Consider the following 18933-nt stretch of genomic DNA (forward strand, 5'->3'; position numbering starts at 1 on the left):
TTCTTGCAACCTTTTTTTGTCGTCCTCCTGCTTAAAGGCGTCATCAATACCCCATAATTTTTTGTCGTTTTTTATACATTTTTGCAAATGTATTAAAAATAGGAAACAGAAATACCTTATTTACATAAGTATTCAGACCCTTTGCTATGATACTCGAAATTGAGCTCAGGTGCATCCTGTTTCCATTGACCATCCTTGAGATGTTTCTACAACTTGATTTGAGTCAACCTGTTGTAAATTCAATTGATTGGACATGATTTGGAAAGGCACAAACCTGTCTATATAATGTCCCACAGTTGACAGTGCAAGCCATGAGGTCTAAGGAATTGTCCGTAGAGCTCCGAAACAGAATTGTGTCGAGGCACAGATCTGAGGAAGGGTACCAAAAAATGTCTGCAGCATTAAAGGTCCCCAAGAATACAGTAGCCTCCATCATTCTTAAATGCAAGGAGTTTGGAACCACCAAGACTCTTCCTAGAGCTGGCCACCTGGACAAACTGAGCAATCGGGGGAGAAGGGCCTTGGTCAGGGAGGTGAAAATGAACCAACCATATACAGTCATTTATTAGAACAATATCTAAACCACAAATACAATGTGATTCCATAGTGTACGATCCTTGCGACATGGGGCTGTGCATTATCATGTTGAAACATGCTGAAGCAATTGCGTTCATTGTCCGAAGCTTATTGCTGCACGTACCATAACCCCACCGCCACCATGGGGCATTCTGTTCACCACATTGACATCAGCAAACCGCTCGCCCACACAATGCCATGAAACCCAGATTCATCCGTGGGATGAGCACACTTCTCCAGCATCCCAGTGGCCATCAAAGGTGAACATTTGCCCACTGAAGTCGGTTACAATGTCGAACTGCAGTCAGCTCAAGACCCTGGTGAGAACAACGAGGATGGAGATGATCTTCCCTGAGACGGTTTCTGACAGTTTGTGCAGACATATTTCGGTTGTGCCGCCACAGTTTCAACACCTGTCCGGGTGGCTGGTCTCAGCCAATCTCGCAGGTGAAGAAGCCGGATGTGAATGTCCTGGGCTGGCGTGGTTACACGTGGTCTGAGGCCGGTTGGACGTACTGCCAAATTCTGTAAAACAACATTTTGGTAAAGAAATTAACATTACATTCTCTGTCAACAGCTCTGGTGGACATTCCTGCAGTCAGAATGCCAATTGCACGGTCCCTCAACTTTGGAAACTTTGGAACTCGATCCCTCAACTTCGGACACTTTGGAACTCGGCATCTCTATAAACCCACCCTGCCTTCAACCATTTTCTTTATGCTGCATCCTTCACTTGTTCTTCTCCTGATTTGATCATATCTAGACTCAGTAACACATTTAAAGTCGCTTACACATGGGCCATGGTAAACGACAAATGCACCATGAGACCAGCAGTCCCTGGTTGTTGACAGCTGGAATGTTGTCATTAAAACATTGTTTGATTGGTTAACAAGATTAACTTTGCTCATTAGTCCATCATGCGCTGTAGCCGCTCAAGACTTCAGGTAATTTCATCTTTTGGAACCAGTCACAGAAGCGACCTTGCAGAACTGCCCTGCCGCCCTATTTAATTTTTTTTTCTCCATTAATTCCAAGATGGCGTAGCAGTCAGACGTCTTTGTCTTTTGTCCTGTCCCTTGTATATATCTTTCTACATATTTTTCTTCGCATATCTTTTAAAAATATTTTGCTAAACCTCAACTTCTAAATACTCTCCTGCAACCCGCCTCACCCAATGTGGCGTGGATCTGCTTTTTTCTAAAGTATTTCTATTTACTTCGGATCTGGAATCCCTCAACTGAAACTAGCCAGCTACAGTAACTACATACCAGCTATCAGTTAGCAAACCATTGCTAGCGGTCATCAGCTAACCTCGGAAAGATCTTGCCAGTTCGAACAATGTGACTCAAACCAGAGCATAATGGACCTATTTCTCTCCATATCTCCGGATTCCTACCGCAAACTCTGAACATTTTCCTGTGGATCTTCGCAACGAGCAAACCGCAATCCCGGGTGACTACTCCTGGCTAGCATTTCCATCCCAGAGCAAGCACCAATTAGCCTGAAGCTAGCCCAGCAAGGGCTCCTGTGCTACCACCGAAGCCCACTCCCCGGCTACAATATCCGGACCCTTTCTGCTGCCGGTATGGTGCATGGAACCGCGCCGATCCTCTACGACTGGATTACCGAGATAACCTGCCCGAGGATTCCAACAGGCCCCTCAGTCGCGAAGTCCGCTGAAGGCCCATTCTGCTAACCTGCTAGGCCTGCTAGCTACCTAGAGCTACTTGGAACCCTACTATCTCCACGACTGGTCTATCGACATCACCACACGAAGAGGCAAAAACAGACTTACCCCATCGTGACATACCCTATAGGCTAACTTCTTAAGCCCATTCTGCTAACTGCTAGCTTGCCTGCCCCGGTCAGCAAACTGCTAGCCCCTGCTAACTGCTTGCTTGCTAACCCGTTCTGCTAACTGCTCGTTTAGCTCGTTTAGCCCCAGCCTACTAACCGTTAGCTTGTTAGCATCGGCCTGCTAACTATCTGAATCGCCGTGTTCCCAGTCAGCGCAACCACTCACTAGACCCATATGCTCACTTGGCTACGCATACCTCTCTCTAATATCAATATGTCTTGTCCATTACTGTCCTGGTTAGTGATTACTGTCTTATTTCACTGTAGAGCCTCTAGCCCTGCTCAATATGCCTTAACCAACCATGCTGTTCTACCTCCTACATATACGATGACATCACCTGGTTTAAACGTCTCTAGAGACTATATCTCTCTCATCATTACTCAATGCCTAGGTTTACCTCCAATGTACCTATCTTACCTTTGTCTGTACACTATGCCTTGAATCTATGCTATTGTGCCCAGAAACCTGCTCCTTTTACTCTCTGTTCCGAACGTGCTAGACGGCCAGTTTGTATAGCCTTTAGCCGTACCCTTATTCTACTTCTGCTCTGTTCCTCTGATGATGTGGAGGTTAATCCAGGTCCTGCAGTGCCTAGCTCCACTCCCACCCCCCAGGTGCTCTTATTTGTTGACTTCTGTAAACGTAAAAGCCTTGGTTTCATGCATGTTAACATTAGAAGCCTACTCCCTAAGTTTGTTTTACTCACTGCTTTAGCACACTCTGCAAACCCGGATGTCTTAGCCTTGTCTGAATCCTGGCTTAGGAAAACCACCAAAAACCCTGAAATCTCCATCGCTAACTATAACATTTTCCACCAAGATAGAACTGTCAAAGGGGGCGGTGTTGCACTCTACTGCAAAGATAGCCTGCAGAGTTCTGTATTACTATCCAAGTCTGTACCCAAACAATTCAAACTTCTACTTCTAAACATTCACCTTTCCAGAAACAAATCTCTCATGTTGCTGCTTGCTATAGACCTCCCTCTGCCCCCAGCTGTGCCCTCAATACCATATGTGAATTGATTGCCCCCCATCTATCTTCTGAGCTCGTGCTACTAGGTGACCTAAACTGGGACATGCTTAACACCCCGGCCATCCTACAATCCAAGCTTGATGCCCTCAATCTCACACAAATTATCAATGAACCTACCAGGTACAACCCCAAATCCGTAAACACGGGCACCCTCATAGATGTCATCCCAACTAAATCGCCCTCCCAGCTGCCCATTGCTCTGAGACTAGGAAACACTGTCACCACCGATACTATAATTGAGAATTTCAACAAGCATTTCTCTACGGCTGGCCATGCTTTACACCTGGCTGCCCCTACCCCGGTCAACTGCCCGGCACCCTCTACAGCAACCAGCCAAAGCCCCCACCATTTCATCTTTACCCAAATCTGACTTAGAATACATGGGCAACTACAAATACCTGGGTGTCTGATTAGACTGTAAACTCTCCTTCCAGACTCACATTAAGTATCTCCAATCAAAAATTAAATCTAGAATTGGCTTCCAATATCGCAACAACGCCTCCTTCTCTCATGCTGCCAAACATACCCTCGTAAAACTCACCATCCTACCGATTCTCGACTTCAGTGATGTCATCTATAAAATATCCTTCAACACTCTACTCAACAAACTGGATGCAGTCTATCACAATGCCATCCGTTTTGTCACCAAAGCACCATACACTACCCACCATTGCAACCTGTACGCTCTTGATGGTTGGCCCTCGCTTCATACTCGTCGCCAAGCCCACTGGCTACAGGTTATCTTCAAGTCTCTGCTAAGTAAAGCCCCGCCTTATCTCAGCTCACTGGTCACCATAGCAGCATCCACTCATATTACGCGCTCCAGCAGATATATCTCACTGGTCACCCGCCAATTCCTCCTTTGGTCGTCTTTCCTTCCAGTTCTCTGCTGCCAATGACTGGAACGAACTGCACAAATCTCTGAAGCTGGAGACTTATATCCCCTGTAAAGAGCCCATCTACCTACATACCTCATCCCCATACAGTATTTATTTATTTATCTTGCTCCTTTGCACCCCAGTATCTCTACTTGCACATTCATCTTCTGCACATTTACCATTCCAGTGTTTAACTGCTATATTGTGATTACTTCGCCACCATGGCCTATTTCTTGCCTTAACTCCCTTATCTTACCTCGTTTGCACTCACTGTATATAGACTTTTTGTTTTATTTTGTTCTACTGTATTATCGACTGTTTTGTTTATTCCATGTGTAACTTTGTGTTGTTGTATGTGTCGAATTGCTATGCTTTATCTTGGCCAGGTCGCAATTGCAAATGAAAACTTGTTCTCAACTAGCCTACCTGGTTAAATATATTGGAACCACTCAAAGGAGCGAGCACAACCTTGCAGAACTGCCCCGCCACCCTATTGAAGTCTATGAGACCTCCACCCTTACCGTGGCCTGTCTGTAAGCACTTTAAAAGTGTTGTCGTGTACTGTTTTTGCTACCTTTTTAGTGTTGTCCTCCTGCTTAAAGGAGCATGCAGCATTTAGGTTGATACGGCCTCTACAGAAGTCAGGGCATTCATACTTCTTGAGCTTCTCCGAGCAGCGCAGAGCTGTTGTGAAGGAAGTTGTCAAGGAAGTGAGTTTAAGTTTATGCAGGACCTCGCGTCCTACCCTACCATCAACCAATCATGTCAATGCAGAACTATACGGAGCCCTCCGCATTGTTACAACATTTGAGAGGCACACGACGATGCAATACAGAGCTCAATTTGGCCTCTGTGAGCTCAATTCGGAGGCTTCGCAATTGCGTCACACCATCCATACGGCACCTCTGACCACATTTTTGGATCAAGCATAAATGGGCTCTTATTCTGGGATTCCGAATGAATGCAGTGGTAAATGTTCTCCTCACAATTTACCTGTTAAATTGACAAGAAGGGTGTTGATATAGCTGTGTTTAGGCATGGCTTCCTTGTTTTGAGTATGTTGTGTTTCCATTCTACTGGAGTTGACCTAGTATTTTACATTTAACTTACCTTATGCATCCAGGTGTTTCTCCATTTTTAACTCACCCACCAAAAATCAAAATATGCTGTTTTACAATTTGTATTATTTGAACTGGTCTATTTCTTGAACGGGAACAAATATTATGGGTGAAATTTAGATAACTCAGATGCTATTTTTCTTGATGAAAAAGATGACTGTTCAGGACCTTTAAATGGATGCAATTCAAGTTGTATATCTAATGTGAATGCAGACAAATGAAAATCGTGTGAAGTGTCCAGGTCTAGTAAGACATAAATCAGATTAAAAATCAGCAATAAAATTACACAAATAATCATAGTTTGAAATAACGTATTCATTCAGTACATGTGTCTATTCATCCATACTTATGAAAAGGCAGGATGCAGCCATACTTTTAAATTTAAGTTGTTCATTAAAAAAGTTGTTAATCTTATACTAACAGAATGATAATCCTCAATATATTTATCCTCACTGTGATAATCGTCATGTAGTTTTGTCTCATAGATTACAAATCAAATTAAATTATTTGTCACATTTGCCAAATACAACTGGTTTAAGATTATTGATGAGAACTTATTTTCCTTCTCATTAAACCAGGCCTTTGTCATTTAAACCTTTAACAATATATTTATATTCCACAGACACCTGGAAGACAACAGGATCAAAATAATCTCCAAGCAGGCATTCTCAGGACTCTACTCACTAAGAAGACTGTATGTCCTAATTCATTAAGGGCCACCACTGTCTGACCTGTGGTACCATGTGTATATCCCTACATCACCACAAATTGTTGTCCTGGATACATCATACTTCATGCAATTTTTTTATTGAACATTATGTAGAATGTAGTAGTGTAGTATGGTTTTTAGCTCCTTGAAATCAAAGAAAACCAGTCATTGAATACACTGACCCTTTTACTGGCGCTTGAGAAGTGTTTATACATACAGATTCAGATACTGTAGTCGTCCTCCGATATACAAACCTGAGACATGTGAAGTGCCCAGGTCTGTTGGACATAAATCCGTCTGGTCTGTAATTAAGGGAACACATGAAACCCCTTCATCCACCTCCTTCAGGATTCACACAGAGGACAGTCATTATGAAACAAGGCATCCTGAAAGAGTATACACTGAGTGTACAACACATTAGGAAAACCGTCCTAATATTGAGTTGCACCCCCTATTGCCCTCAGAACAGCCTCAATTAGTCGGGGCATGGCTACGAGGTGTTGAAAGCGTTCCACAGGGATGCTGGCCCATGTTGACTACAATACTTCCCAGTTGTGTCGAGTTGGCTGGATTCCTTTGGGTGGTGCATCATTCTTGATGAGTGTGAGTGTTGAGTGTGAAAAACCCAGCAGCGGGTCTCCTGAGTGGTGCAGCGGTCTGAGGCACTGCATTGAAATACCACAGACCCGGGATAATTCCCAGGCTGTGCCACAACCGGCCATGGATGGGAGTCCCATAGGACGGCGAACAATTTGCCCAGCATCGTCCCAGTTAGGGGAGGGTTTGGCCAGAGGGGCATTACTTGGCTCATCGAGCTCTAGCGACTCCTTATGGTCGGCAGGCCATGCAGGCTGACTCCGGTTGCCAGTTGAACGGTGTTTCCTTTGATGCGGCTGGCTTCCTGGTTAAACTGGCGGGAATTAAGGAGCGTGTTAGGGGGGTGATAAGAGAATTATGTTCTCCAGGTACATCACACAATTTAATTATTTTACTCTCAGTCTGCAAACCAGAATTTGTAAGATCCTGGCCGAATGAAAACCGACAGAGGCCTGGTCTACCACAGTTAAATGTTTATTCACGGAAATGTTCTGAAGTCAAGAATACAAATCAATTAATTTTATACTGACTTCTCACGCCCACACATACACACAGCCATATGCACACACATAAACAGACACACAAACAGACGCACATACACACATACCCACACACACATGCACGCAAACAGACGCACACACATGTCCTGCTATGCACACACTGTCTGTCTCACTACCCAGCCGACAGAGATAGTGACCCTGTCCTTGAGACGTACTCCCAATTCTCTCCCAAATCTCTAGTCAGGTCGGCACCAAGCTCAGACAGTCTGTGTTTAAAATACCATAAAGACATATTGTTTTACCCTAATTCTGACTAGGACTACACATTTATTGATTATGATTTTATACATTATAATCAATTCCATACAATTATATGTTTCAGGGCGGAATATTCTAATCATTCAATTAACAGACAATTCTCACCTATTAGGGGGTCATGTATCGGAGGATACATGACTCCACTTTCACCTCTCGCGAGCCCATTGGAGAGTTGCAGCGATGAGACAAGATCGAAATTGGGGAGAAAAAGGGAGGTAAAAATAAAATAAAACCAGCATAGAATATCTATATACAGAGTTGCAAAAAAGTATTTAGTCAGCCACCAATTGTGCAAGTTCTCCCACTTAAAAAGATGAGAGAGGCCTGTAATTTTCATCATAGGTACACTTCAACTATGACAGACAAAATGAGAAAAAAATCCAGAAAATGACATTGTAGGATTTTTAATGAATTTATTTGCAAATTATGGTGGAAAATAAGTGTTTGGTCAATAACAAAAGTTTATCTCAATATTTTGTTATATACCCTTTGTTGGTAATGACAGAGGTCAAACGTTTTCTGTAAGTCTTCACAATGTTTTCACACACTGTTGATGGTATTTTGGCCCATTCCTCCATGCAGATCTCCTCTAGAGCAGTGATGTTTTGGGGCTGTTGCTGGGCAGCACGTACTTTTAACTCCCTCCAAAGATTTTATATGGGGTTGAGATCTGGAGATTGGCTAGGCCACTCCAGGACCTTGAAATGCTTCTAACGAAGCCACTCCTTCGTTGCCCAGGCAGGGTGTTTGGGATCATTGTCATGCTGAAAGACCCAGCCACGTTTCATCTTCAATGCCCCACTCAAAATCTCACGATACATGGCCCCATTCATTCTTTCCTTTACACGGATCAGTCGTCATGGTCCCTTTGCAGAAAAACAGTCCCAAAGCATGATGTTTCCACCCCCATGCTTCACAGTAGGTATGGTGTTCTTTGGATGCAACTCAGCATTCTTTGTGCTCCAAACACGACGAGTTGAGTTTTTACCAAAAAGTTATATTTTGGTTTCATCTGACCATATGACATTCTCCCAATCTACTTCTGAATCATCCAAATGCTCTCTAGCAAACTTCAGACGGGCCTGGACATGTACTGGCTTAAGCAGGGGACACGTCTAGCACTGCAGGATTTGAGTCCCTGGCGGCGTAGTGTGTTACTGATGGTAGGCTTTGTTACTTTGGTCCCAGCTCTCTGCAGGTCATTCACTAGGTCCCCCCATGTGGTTCTGGGATTTTTGCTCACCGTTCTTGTGATAATTTTGAACCCACGGGGTGAGATCTTGCGTGGAGCCCCAGATCAAGGGAGATTATCAGTGGTCTTGTATGTCTTCCATTTCCTAATAGTTGCTCCCACAGTTGATTTCTTCAAACCAAGCTGCTTCCCTATTGCAGATTCAGTCTTCCCAGCCTGGTGCAGGTCTACAATTTTGTTTCTGGTGTCCTTTGACAGCTCTTTGGTCTTGGCCATAGTGGAGTTTGGAGTGTGACTGTTTGAGGTTGTGGACAGGTGTCTTTTATACTGATAACAAGTTCAAACAGGTGCCATTAATACAGGTAACGAGTGGAGGACAGAGGAGCCTCTTAAAGAAGAAGTTACAGGTCTGTGAGAGCCAGAAATCTTACTTGTTTGTAGGTGACCAAATACTTATTTTCCACAATAATTTGCAAATAAATTCATTAAAATCCTACAATGTGATTTTCTGGATTTTTTTTCTCATTTTGTCTGTCATAGTTGAAGTGTACCTATTTTAAGTGGGAGAACTTGCACAATTGGTGGCTGACAAAATACTTTTTTGCCCCACTGTATTTTGTTTTTATCCAGTCTGATATTTTTTATCCAGTCGGATAAACACTCCAAACAGCCTACCTAACTGCTCAGAGGTGTCCGCATGGTCCTAAAGCACACCGAATCCTAGTTTGTATCACATTCCAATTATAAAACTAGGGGGGACAAAAAGGCAATTTCAGAATGTGGGGGGTCACTACCATACCCCGTTCGAAGGCACTTAAATATTTTGTCTTGCCCTTTCACCCTCCCCTCTGAATGGCACACATACACATTCCATGTCTCAATTATATCAAGGCTTAAAAATACGTATTTAACCTGTCTCCTCCCCTTCATCTACACTGACTGAAGAGTATATAACAGGTGACATCAATAAGGGATCATAGCTTCCACCTGGATTCACCAGGTCGGTCATGTCATGGAAAGAGCAGGTGTTCCTAATGTTTGTACACTCAGTTTCTTCTATTTTCTCTGACAGCAAGCCTTGGATAGTTGACAGGAAATCAACTCCTACTTTTCACATCCAGCTTGATGTTAGTGTATTCCATCTGCATTCCTGATTATTGGTGTAGTTTGTAGGGCTGGGGAAAAAACAAACAACGACATGGAAAATGTGTCAGTGCTCTGTCCCTATACACTCAGATAGAATTTGCATGAGGAACAGGTGGATGTTACCCTACCTTACCTCATTCCACATTTGCAAGCAGTTGAATATCTGAACTTTGACAATATTGTTGTCCCATATCAAATATTAATATATGGCTTTTTATCTTTACATTTACCTCCTTATCTCTTTTAAAACTGGCCTGCTGTGATAAGATTTCTCAGTCAGAATCGGATTACGTTGTTGAAGGCTGGCATTTTTGAAGACCTTTGGAACCTGGAGTGGCTGTAAGTCAACTGGGGGGAGGATGTTTTCAGTGACCTTAAGATACCTTCATTAGGAAATCCTTCAGTGCCTCAGTGGGATTCATGAGATTGTAGACAGTATTTATTTAATTGATACAAAAACACCTGTATATCTTGTTGGAAACTGTGGGCAGTTGTTTTCAGTGACCTTAAAGGGATAGTTCGAGGGATAGTTATTTTTTCTACTTATCCAGAATCAGGAAACTGATGGATACCATTTTTATGTCTCTGTGTGTAGCTTGAAGGAAGTTGGAGGTAGTTTCTGATGCGATTGCTAACGAGGAATAGCGTAATGACTGGAAGTCTATGGGATCAGATGAATTGCTAAAATCTTGAACTATCCCTTTAAAGCCACCTTCGTTATGAAATGCCTCAGAGAATGCCTCAGAATCTTGTTTGTGCTGCTCTATTTACCCAAGAAAGCAATGAGCATAAAGTATGATACAGTGTGACATTTATGGTGTAGCTAACAATCCTCAGGTATGATACATGATGGTATGATAGCATGGCCCGTGTACTAATGCTCATTAACGTTGTTCTCTTTGACAACAGTAATTACAACAGTATAGCTGCAGAAGCTTTCTATCGATTTTTTTCTAAAGTAATATGACAATTATAGGGTTTAGTGTGATAAATAAATTGATATATTTTCCTCTGGTCTGTATGGGTGTAGGATTCTTGATGAAAATAGAATAGCATCTCTGAGACAGAAATCGTTTGAGGGGCTGAAATCGTTATTTTTCCTGTAAGTATCATGCCACTGTGCTTATTACTTTAATTAAGATCTCATGAGATACACGTCATCATTTAACCAACACGCTCTTTAAATGTAATTTAATTTGGCTGCAGGTCTATGCTGAACAATTCCCTAGAATCCATCCCCAAGAAATCTGTCTGCCAGGAAATGCCAAGATTAAACTGGCTGTAAGTAACAACAGAATAATACCTAACCCATTATGATGGATAATATATTTGATTGTATTTGACAACTCTAAATCATGTTTTCTCATAATCAGGTGTATTATTTAGGACTCTGTTTGCCATAATCACTCTGCAACAGTATCTCTTTTCACAAAACTCATTATTACCCATATGGAAAAACCACATGACTTCTCAATGAAAATCTCGATTTCACATGTGAAACCATGTGGTTTTGGAACACTTCACATGATGACATTTTACATGAAGTTTCACATGTGGATTTTCATCTGAAAAACTTTCTGTTTTCACATGTTGAGCAGAAATGTTCACATGTGATAACAAAAGACAAATGAGGTCAGTTCTACACATCTGAAACCATATGTTAACACCATCTTTTCACATGTGAGGAGAATAACATGCATTCACCTCAAATGTGAACTGCAGGTGAAAAACATATGAACACGAACATTTTTCACGTGAAAATCTCTCACATGAAAATTGAATTTGCAATTTCATATGTAAAAAACGTTCTAATATTGTCACGTGTAGTTTCATGGTGTCACATTTTGAAATTTTGCATCCCCATGTTATCACATTTATTTCACAAGATCATGTTTTCACATGTATTTAAATGTTTTCACATGTTGTTTCATGTTGTCACATGTTGCTTTTACTTGTGACCACACTTTATTACATTATCTTCACATGAGATCAGAGGGTGAAATTCATGTAGTTTTTCATGTAGTTCATGTACCAACTACCAGATACCAATGCAGATATCATTCATTAATGCCAGAATGATCTGACACATCTTTTTCACAGAGAACTGGAGGGGAACAAGATATCATCTTTGTGGGTTTCCAGCTTTCAAAACTGCACCACTCTGACAGTATTGTGAGTTTTGTTGAATTTAGACTATATCGTTTCCTCAATTTCTTTACAATATTTGTTCATCTTTGTACCAAATCCAATTGGATAGAATGCCTTACTGTCAATAATTGCATTTGAAACAATTCCATCTGCACTAGAGAGAGAAATGAACGCAATGAAAGAAGACACATGCTCGGTTTTCATAGGATTTATATTTCAAATTAAATTCTGCCATACTCTAAGGAGACATTTTCTGGTGTAAAACCAAGACTGGTAAATGGTGCTTATGTTAAAGCTATATACTTCAGTCTGGAGCATCTGCACTACTGCAGCTGGTAATGAAATTCAGTCTGAGGGAGAGAAACCCATTGGAGCCTACACAAATTAAGTTGGCCGTTTCTATCACTGGCGATTGCTTCTAAGGCCATGTGTGATGGTGAGAATAATGAGGAGTCAGGAAAGCAAAATTCCAATCTGATATACATGGGGTGCATTAGCTCTCTCAACTGAAGGGGATAGGGGAGGCCATGGGTGGTTGAGAGCCTGGAAATACTCTGTCTCTTTGACTCATCCAACCCTGAGTGCTAAATATGTATCCTGTGATGTCAGCTTAAGTGTATTGAATTATTGAGGCAGGGCTGGACTTCATCTGGTGAGGAATGAGTCAAATTAATACATCAAATTTGAACAGACAGGTAACACAAACTGAGTTTGATAGGTATTAGTGGGAGTAGAGAATTTGTTTTGCTTTCATACTGTATAAATAGTACATCATTCCTTTAAGAAATACTTACAGTAACGTTACTATCACATTATAATTCTAAATCAAATCCAACAAGCAGTGTATCCAAATGGCTGTGGGCCTACTAATATTCAAGTAATGTCATTGGTCTTATCGAGACTGTTCTTGAATAATAATGGTCACTTATAGAAACATTTATTTTGCAGGGCTCTTCGAAAAAACAGAATACAAACTATTGAGGAGGGAACATTTTCTGGCATGCCAAACCTGATAGACTTGTGAGTTAACTCTACTTCACACAACATTACATGGGTCAAATAATGTTGTAATATGTCCAAATTAATTTTAACTGTCATTCCAGGGACGTATCTTTAAACAAAATTGAGGAGTTCTCACCAACTATATTTACAAATCTTCAAAACCTAAAACAGTTGTAAGTATATCCAATGACTATTTGCATCCCAGCCCTGATATATTTATTGTTTTGAAAGATGTTCTCGTTATGGATTTACTGAAAGCGTTTTATCCGCTTTCTGCGATCAAGTAAGCCAAAAGTATAACTTTATATTGTTGAGTTTCAGTTTATTAACTTTACTTTTCATCGATCTGGCATTGAGGCCATGTTGACCACAGAGTGGAGGGGCAATAAATCAAAGTGATATAACCTGCCCTGTATTGATGCCCCCCCCCCCTCCTCTTCTCTCAGGAACATCTCAAATAACCCTCTGACTCATATCTATGATGATCAGTTTGACATGTTTGTCAATTTGCAATCTCTGTAAGTAACGTATTTCATACTTATGCAACATGGTTTACTAGTTTTAGGGAATTTGAGAAATAGTGACTTTTCTGTTTCCCCTCAGGAGTATAGAGGAGGTCGACATACCAAACATCAGTATTCAGATGTTTCGCTCTCTTCGGAACTTGGCCCATATGTGAGTACCGGTATATCTTATGTCTTCATTTATTATTGTCATGTCATCGACATTTAATTTCATGTGTCCATACTGTATAAACAGCAAGGCGCTAAGCCTGTAGAAGCTGCTAATTGGAATTTCATATTTTTTTAAGTAGCTTACTGTAGGGCTAGAGGGTAAAAACAGGCTAAATATAGTATGAGTAAATGTCTAAACATTTGTTGCCGATTATCCGCCAACAACTAATGAATTCATGGCTTCGTATGCATGCATAATACAGGACTATTTAATTGTCTGGTAAGCTACTTACTTATTAGCAGCTTATACAAGCTTAATTAGGCCACTATACAGCAAATTGATGCCTAAAATGAATAGCTATCTTTCTTGGTGTGTAGTGAGGTCTTGTTACTGCAAATAATGTTTAATCAACAATAATGTTTAATCAGCACAGGTCAGGTCCACTCTGCATACAAAGTACCAAAGCCTGGTTAGAGGCCAATTCTGCACTGTATTTAATTACATCCATTTGTCAGCTAATTATTCTCTGACAAAGCATACTGTATACCCTAAACAAACCTGTCAACTGTCAACCATATCAATATAAAAGTGACACTGTCAACATGATCAATGATAAAACTTCAGAAGGAAGTTTGTTCAAATGTGATTCATTGTGATATTGTCATTTTTTTCTTATTGACCCAGTTATTTTAAGAAATTTGAATACTGTGGCTACTCTCCTAATGTGAGAAGTTGCAAGCCAAACACTGACGGGATTTCAACATTTGAGAATCTTCTTGCGAACATCATCCTTCGAGTTTTTGTGTGGGTGGTGGCCTTCATCATCTGCTTTGGCAACGTTTTTGTGATATGCCTGCGGTCTTGCATTGCATCCGAAAACCAGCACCACACCATGGCCATCATATCACTGTGCTGTGAGTAGACTACCTCAACACAATGAGGGCAGCAATCACTTCACATAACTTGTACTTAGCTAACTAATTATTTTTTGAGATACATTGAGCACCACACAGAGCATAAACAACTAATCTCGTGAAAATCTATGCATATGAACTAAGTGCCCTGAAATCTATCACATCTGTCAGGTGCTGACTGCTTGATGGGAGTATACCTGTTCTTCATTGGTGCATTTGACATCAAATACTGTGGAGAGTACAACAGACACGCCCAGCTGTGGATGGAGAGCATGCAGTGCCAGTTGATTGGCTCTCTGGCCATGCTGTCCACTGAGGTGTCAGTCATGCTTCTGACCTACATGACTATGGAGAAGTACCTGTGCATTGTGTTCCCCTTCCACAACTACAGAGCCGGACGGAAACAGACACTCTGCTACCTCATCTTCATCTGGGTCCTGGGTTTCATAATCGCAGTCATTCCACTCTGGGACAAGCAGACGTTTGGGAATTACTACGGTAGGAATGGAGTGTGTTTTCCACTTCACTCAGACGAGATGGAGAAACCAGGTGCCCGATGCTACTCCACTGGAATATTTCTGGGTAAGAGGAACATAGAATCCCCACCATCAGGGCTGATTCCTGCAAGATAATGAGGATGCAATTCCACAGGCCTTGGAATATATTGTAGTGTAATGAAAGCATGTATTACACATTTTGTCTTTCAGGGTTGAATCTCTTTGCATTCGTCATGATCGTCTTCTCCTACACCAGCATGTTTTACTCTGTACAGAAAACTGCTAAGACAGCAAGACATTCCGTCTACAACAAGGAGGTCTCTATAGCCAAGAGGTTTTTCTTCATTGTTTTCACAGATGCCATGTGTTGGACACCTATATTCCTCCTAAAGATCCTCTCTCTTTTACAAGTGGAAATAGCAGGTAAACCAGATACATGTGGTTGTATGATTACTACTATTAAATTGCTATAATTTTGTTTAATCTTTGTGGCCTCATCCCCTTCCTCCTCATCATCCCTTTCCTCCAGGAACAATCGTTTTATGGGTGGTGATCTTCATCCTGCCCATCAATAGTGCCCTAAACCCCATCCTGTACACCATCACCACCAGCTCCTTCCAGGAGAGACTGAAACTCTGCCTGAAGGCCAAGTGCAAACAGACTGGGCTCAGGGAAACTTCACAAAAAGTATCTGAAGTCTACCAGAACCCCAGCCCTCCTCCTTAACAAAAAGGAACCTCTCAGTCAGGGAGCTAGCCAACCCTATTGGGTGTGCAGGCTTTTATTCCAGTCCTTCTGGAACACACCTGATTCAGATCATCAAGATCTTGCAGATCATCTGATTAATAGGATCAGTGTGTTTGAGCAGGGCTTGAGCAAAGCCTGCATACCGAGTAGTTCTCCAGGAGGGTTGGCTATCCATGCTCTTATGTAATTTGATAGGGAGAGTGATGTATTCATGTATTCATGTAATCATTCTTTACCAGCAAGAGAACAAATTTTCTGGGAACCAATTTATTGCCAAATGTTTTGTGATTACATAATGTACAGTTACAGTAAACACAGATGTGCAGAATCAACGTATTTTCCTGACCCAAATTACAGTATACCAAACATTAGGAACACCTTCCTAATATTGAGTTGCACACCCCCCCTCCCCTTTTGCCCTCAGAACAGGTCTCTGCAAGGCATCTACTACTATACCCCAATCTAAGGCGCTTTAATCTTTAATTTGTCTTGCCCATTCACCCTCTGAATGGCACACATACACATTCCACATCTCAATTGTCTCAAGGCTTAAAAATCCTTTTTTAACCGGTCTCCTCCCCTTCATCTACACTGATTGAAGTGGATTTAACAAGTGACATCAATAAGGGATCATAGCTTTCACCTGGATTCATCTGGTCAGTCTGTCATGGAAAGAGCCTCTGTTCTGTTCTAATGATTTGTACACTCATTGCACATGAATTGTAGAAATGTATAATTAAAAAAATCCACAAATATGGAATTGAAATGGTGTAAATTAGTGATATGTTTCAGGTTTTAATGTGTGACATTTGGTAAATGTCACATTCTGATGCAGTGATGCGGCTTGCTTCAAGCTCAACTGTGACAAGAAAATAATCAAGAATACAAATTATGGTGGTGAAAAAGGAAGGGGCTGTGGGATTTAGGGAGAGAATACACATTTCAACAAATCTATTGCTTTTGTAATTTGTTTACAGTCAGAACCGTATAATACAAATAGGTAGTAAATGGAGAATAAAGACTAATAGATGAGACAAATTAGATAAAGACGTTGTGGGCTAAGATGTTAAGTTATTTACTACTGTCACAAATCTCGCCGAAGATGGTGCCTCTTTCTGTTCGGATGGCGCTCGGCGGTCGCCGGCCTATTAGCTGCCATCGATTCCCTTTCCGTTTGTGTCTGCCTATTGGGTTTAATTGGGTACACCTGTTTTAAGTTAGTGTTTGTTTGTAGGCTATTTAAGGGCACTAGGCCCGCTGGGTATTTGTGTGGGCTTGTTGTCCTGTTATCTGGTGTATGAGTGTTATCTATATTTTTCCGGACAGTTTTAGTCCGTTGTATTTTGGGACGGGTTGTTTCATGCACCCTGGTGTTTTGCATGTCGTGGCTCCACAGTCTATGGAATAAAATATCCACGTACAGAATTACCTGCTCTCTGCGCTTGACTCCTCCACTCACCATTGTTAGAAGTTATAACAACTACTGCTTCAATGATAAGTACAACAGCCTGTTATGTGTTACAAAAAATAAGTAAGTTAAAAATACACTGTAGTTCACAGAACTCTGTTTATGGTTATTGTTTCCACACAATTGTTTAAATTATTCAATGGGCGTAATTCCAGTTAGGAGCACTGGTTACTAGTGTATGTACTGTATGTAAAGCATATGGCATAAGAAAACACTGAAAAAGGTTAAAGGCATTCAGTCATGGCATAGCTTGGCTCAGATTGGGATTAGATCAAACAAAACATCATCCCTGTACATAATGCCCAACAGAAAAATATGACCATGGACCATGGTTACATTCTGTACAGACACTTATAGTCACTTACATACTGGTGGTCACATTCATACGACTCAAATAAGGCCTCAATCATACAGACATAAATAAAACACTGATTACTGAGACACAATAGATAGGGAAGATACCAAGTCAGTTGTACAACTGAATGCCTTCCACATTTAACCCAAGCCCTCTGAATCAGAGCGGTGCAGGGGGCTGCCTTAGTCACCATCCACAGCACCCAACTGCCTTACTCAGGGACAGAACAACAGATGTTAACCTTGTCAGCTCGGGGATTCGATCCAGAAACCTTCCGGTTACTGGCCCAACACTGTAACCACTAGGCTACCTGCCACACTTACAGTAAATCAGCAAGCTACACTAACGTTTCCTAAAGCTTGGGCCGTCTGTCCACTGTGGAGCATGCTACAATCCTTTCCCCTCCTCATTGTGATAGCAAATTACCCATGAATAAATATTTAACTGACATCAAAGTTTGATTTATTCTATCCTTTGAGCTCCACGCTTATATCTTATAGTTTCGGCCTTGGTGAACAGATATTTGCCAATTTTAAAAAATGTCTCTGTTCCTATTTTTAAACTTCTGAAGATCTGAGGAGGAAGACTGATCCCTCGAGCTCAGCAGCTAAATTAAAGTGAGAGGAGGTTAACCAGTTAGACTTATAAAGATAGGAGTAAAAGGAAGAGACATAACATGAAGTCCAGAGTAGAGCCCCCTCTTGAGATGTTTAACATACAGTGTGTGATGATAAACACTTGAGTAATACAAGCAGTTGATGAGAATGTATAGCCAAAGCAAGGCCTGGGAGGGGGGGGGGGGGTCTACTAAGCTAACATATGGAATTGTTTTAATATGGTAATACCATGGATCATTTAGCTATTCGATTTTGAATTTTAGGACCCCTGTCAGTATAAAAATATATATAAAAACCTTATTTGATAAAATATTGAATTTGGCCTTTACTACTATAGCCCATAGAAATACATTGAGTAACACACAAATACATGGCAAAACAGAGAGTCCAAAAAATATATCATAAGGAATACGTTTTTGAAGTGTCTGTCCGATATCTAGGAGATATAAGAAAGCTCACTACCACCCACTAAGGTGTCTCAGTAAGCAACCCTTTTCTCTCTTACATCTAAGTATCATCAATACTGGGGTTTAGCTATTCAAGTAGCAAGGTAAGGTTCCATTCTTATGTTTGAGATGCAGCGAAT

General features: G+C 41.2%; 1 protein-coding gene across 1 annotated transcript in view; it reads left to right on the forward strand.

Moving 5' to 3' along the window:
- The window catches only part of LOC135549372 (relaxin receptor 1-like), a 34394-nt gene extending 17061 nt beyond the window's left edge, over positions 1-17333 (forward strand). The window contains exons 6-18 of the mRNA XM_064979359.1: positions 6085-6156; positions 10192-10263; positions 10955-11026; positions 11131-11205; positions 12025-12096; positions 13021-13092; positions 13176-13247; positions 13521-13592; positions 13678-13749; positions 14434-14663; positions 14835-15245; positions 15371-15583; positions 15690-17333. Coding sequence (XP_064835431.1) covers positions 6085-6156; positions 10192-10263; positions 10955-11026; positions 11131-11205; positions 12025-12096; positions 13021-13092; positions 13176-13247; positions 13521-13592; positions 13678-13749; positions 14434-14663; positions 14835-15245; positions 15371-15583; positions 15690-15886 — 1702 coding nt within the window. The 3' untranslated portion in view covers positions 15887-17333. The remainder of the gene's footprint in view (positions 1-6084; positions 6157-10191; positions 10264-10954; positions 11027-11130; positions 11206-12024; positions 12097-13020; positions 13093-13175; positions 13248-13520; positions 13593-13677; positions 13750-14433; positions 14664-14834; positions 15246-15370; positions 15584-15689) is intronic.
- The last annotated feature ends 1600 nt before the right edge of the window (positions 17334-18933 follow it).

This window comes from Oncorhynchus masou, chromosome 12 (assembly GCF_036934945.1).
Source record: "Oncorhynchus masou masou isolate Uvic2021 chromosome 12, UVic_Omas_1.1, whole genome shotgun sequence".
NCBI classification, from domain to species: domain Eukaryota; kingdom Metazoa; phylum Chordata; class Actinopteri; order Salmoniformes; family Salmonidae; genus Oncorhynchus; species Oncorhynchus masou.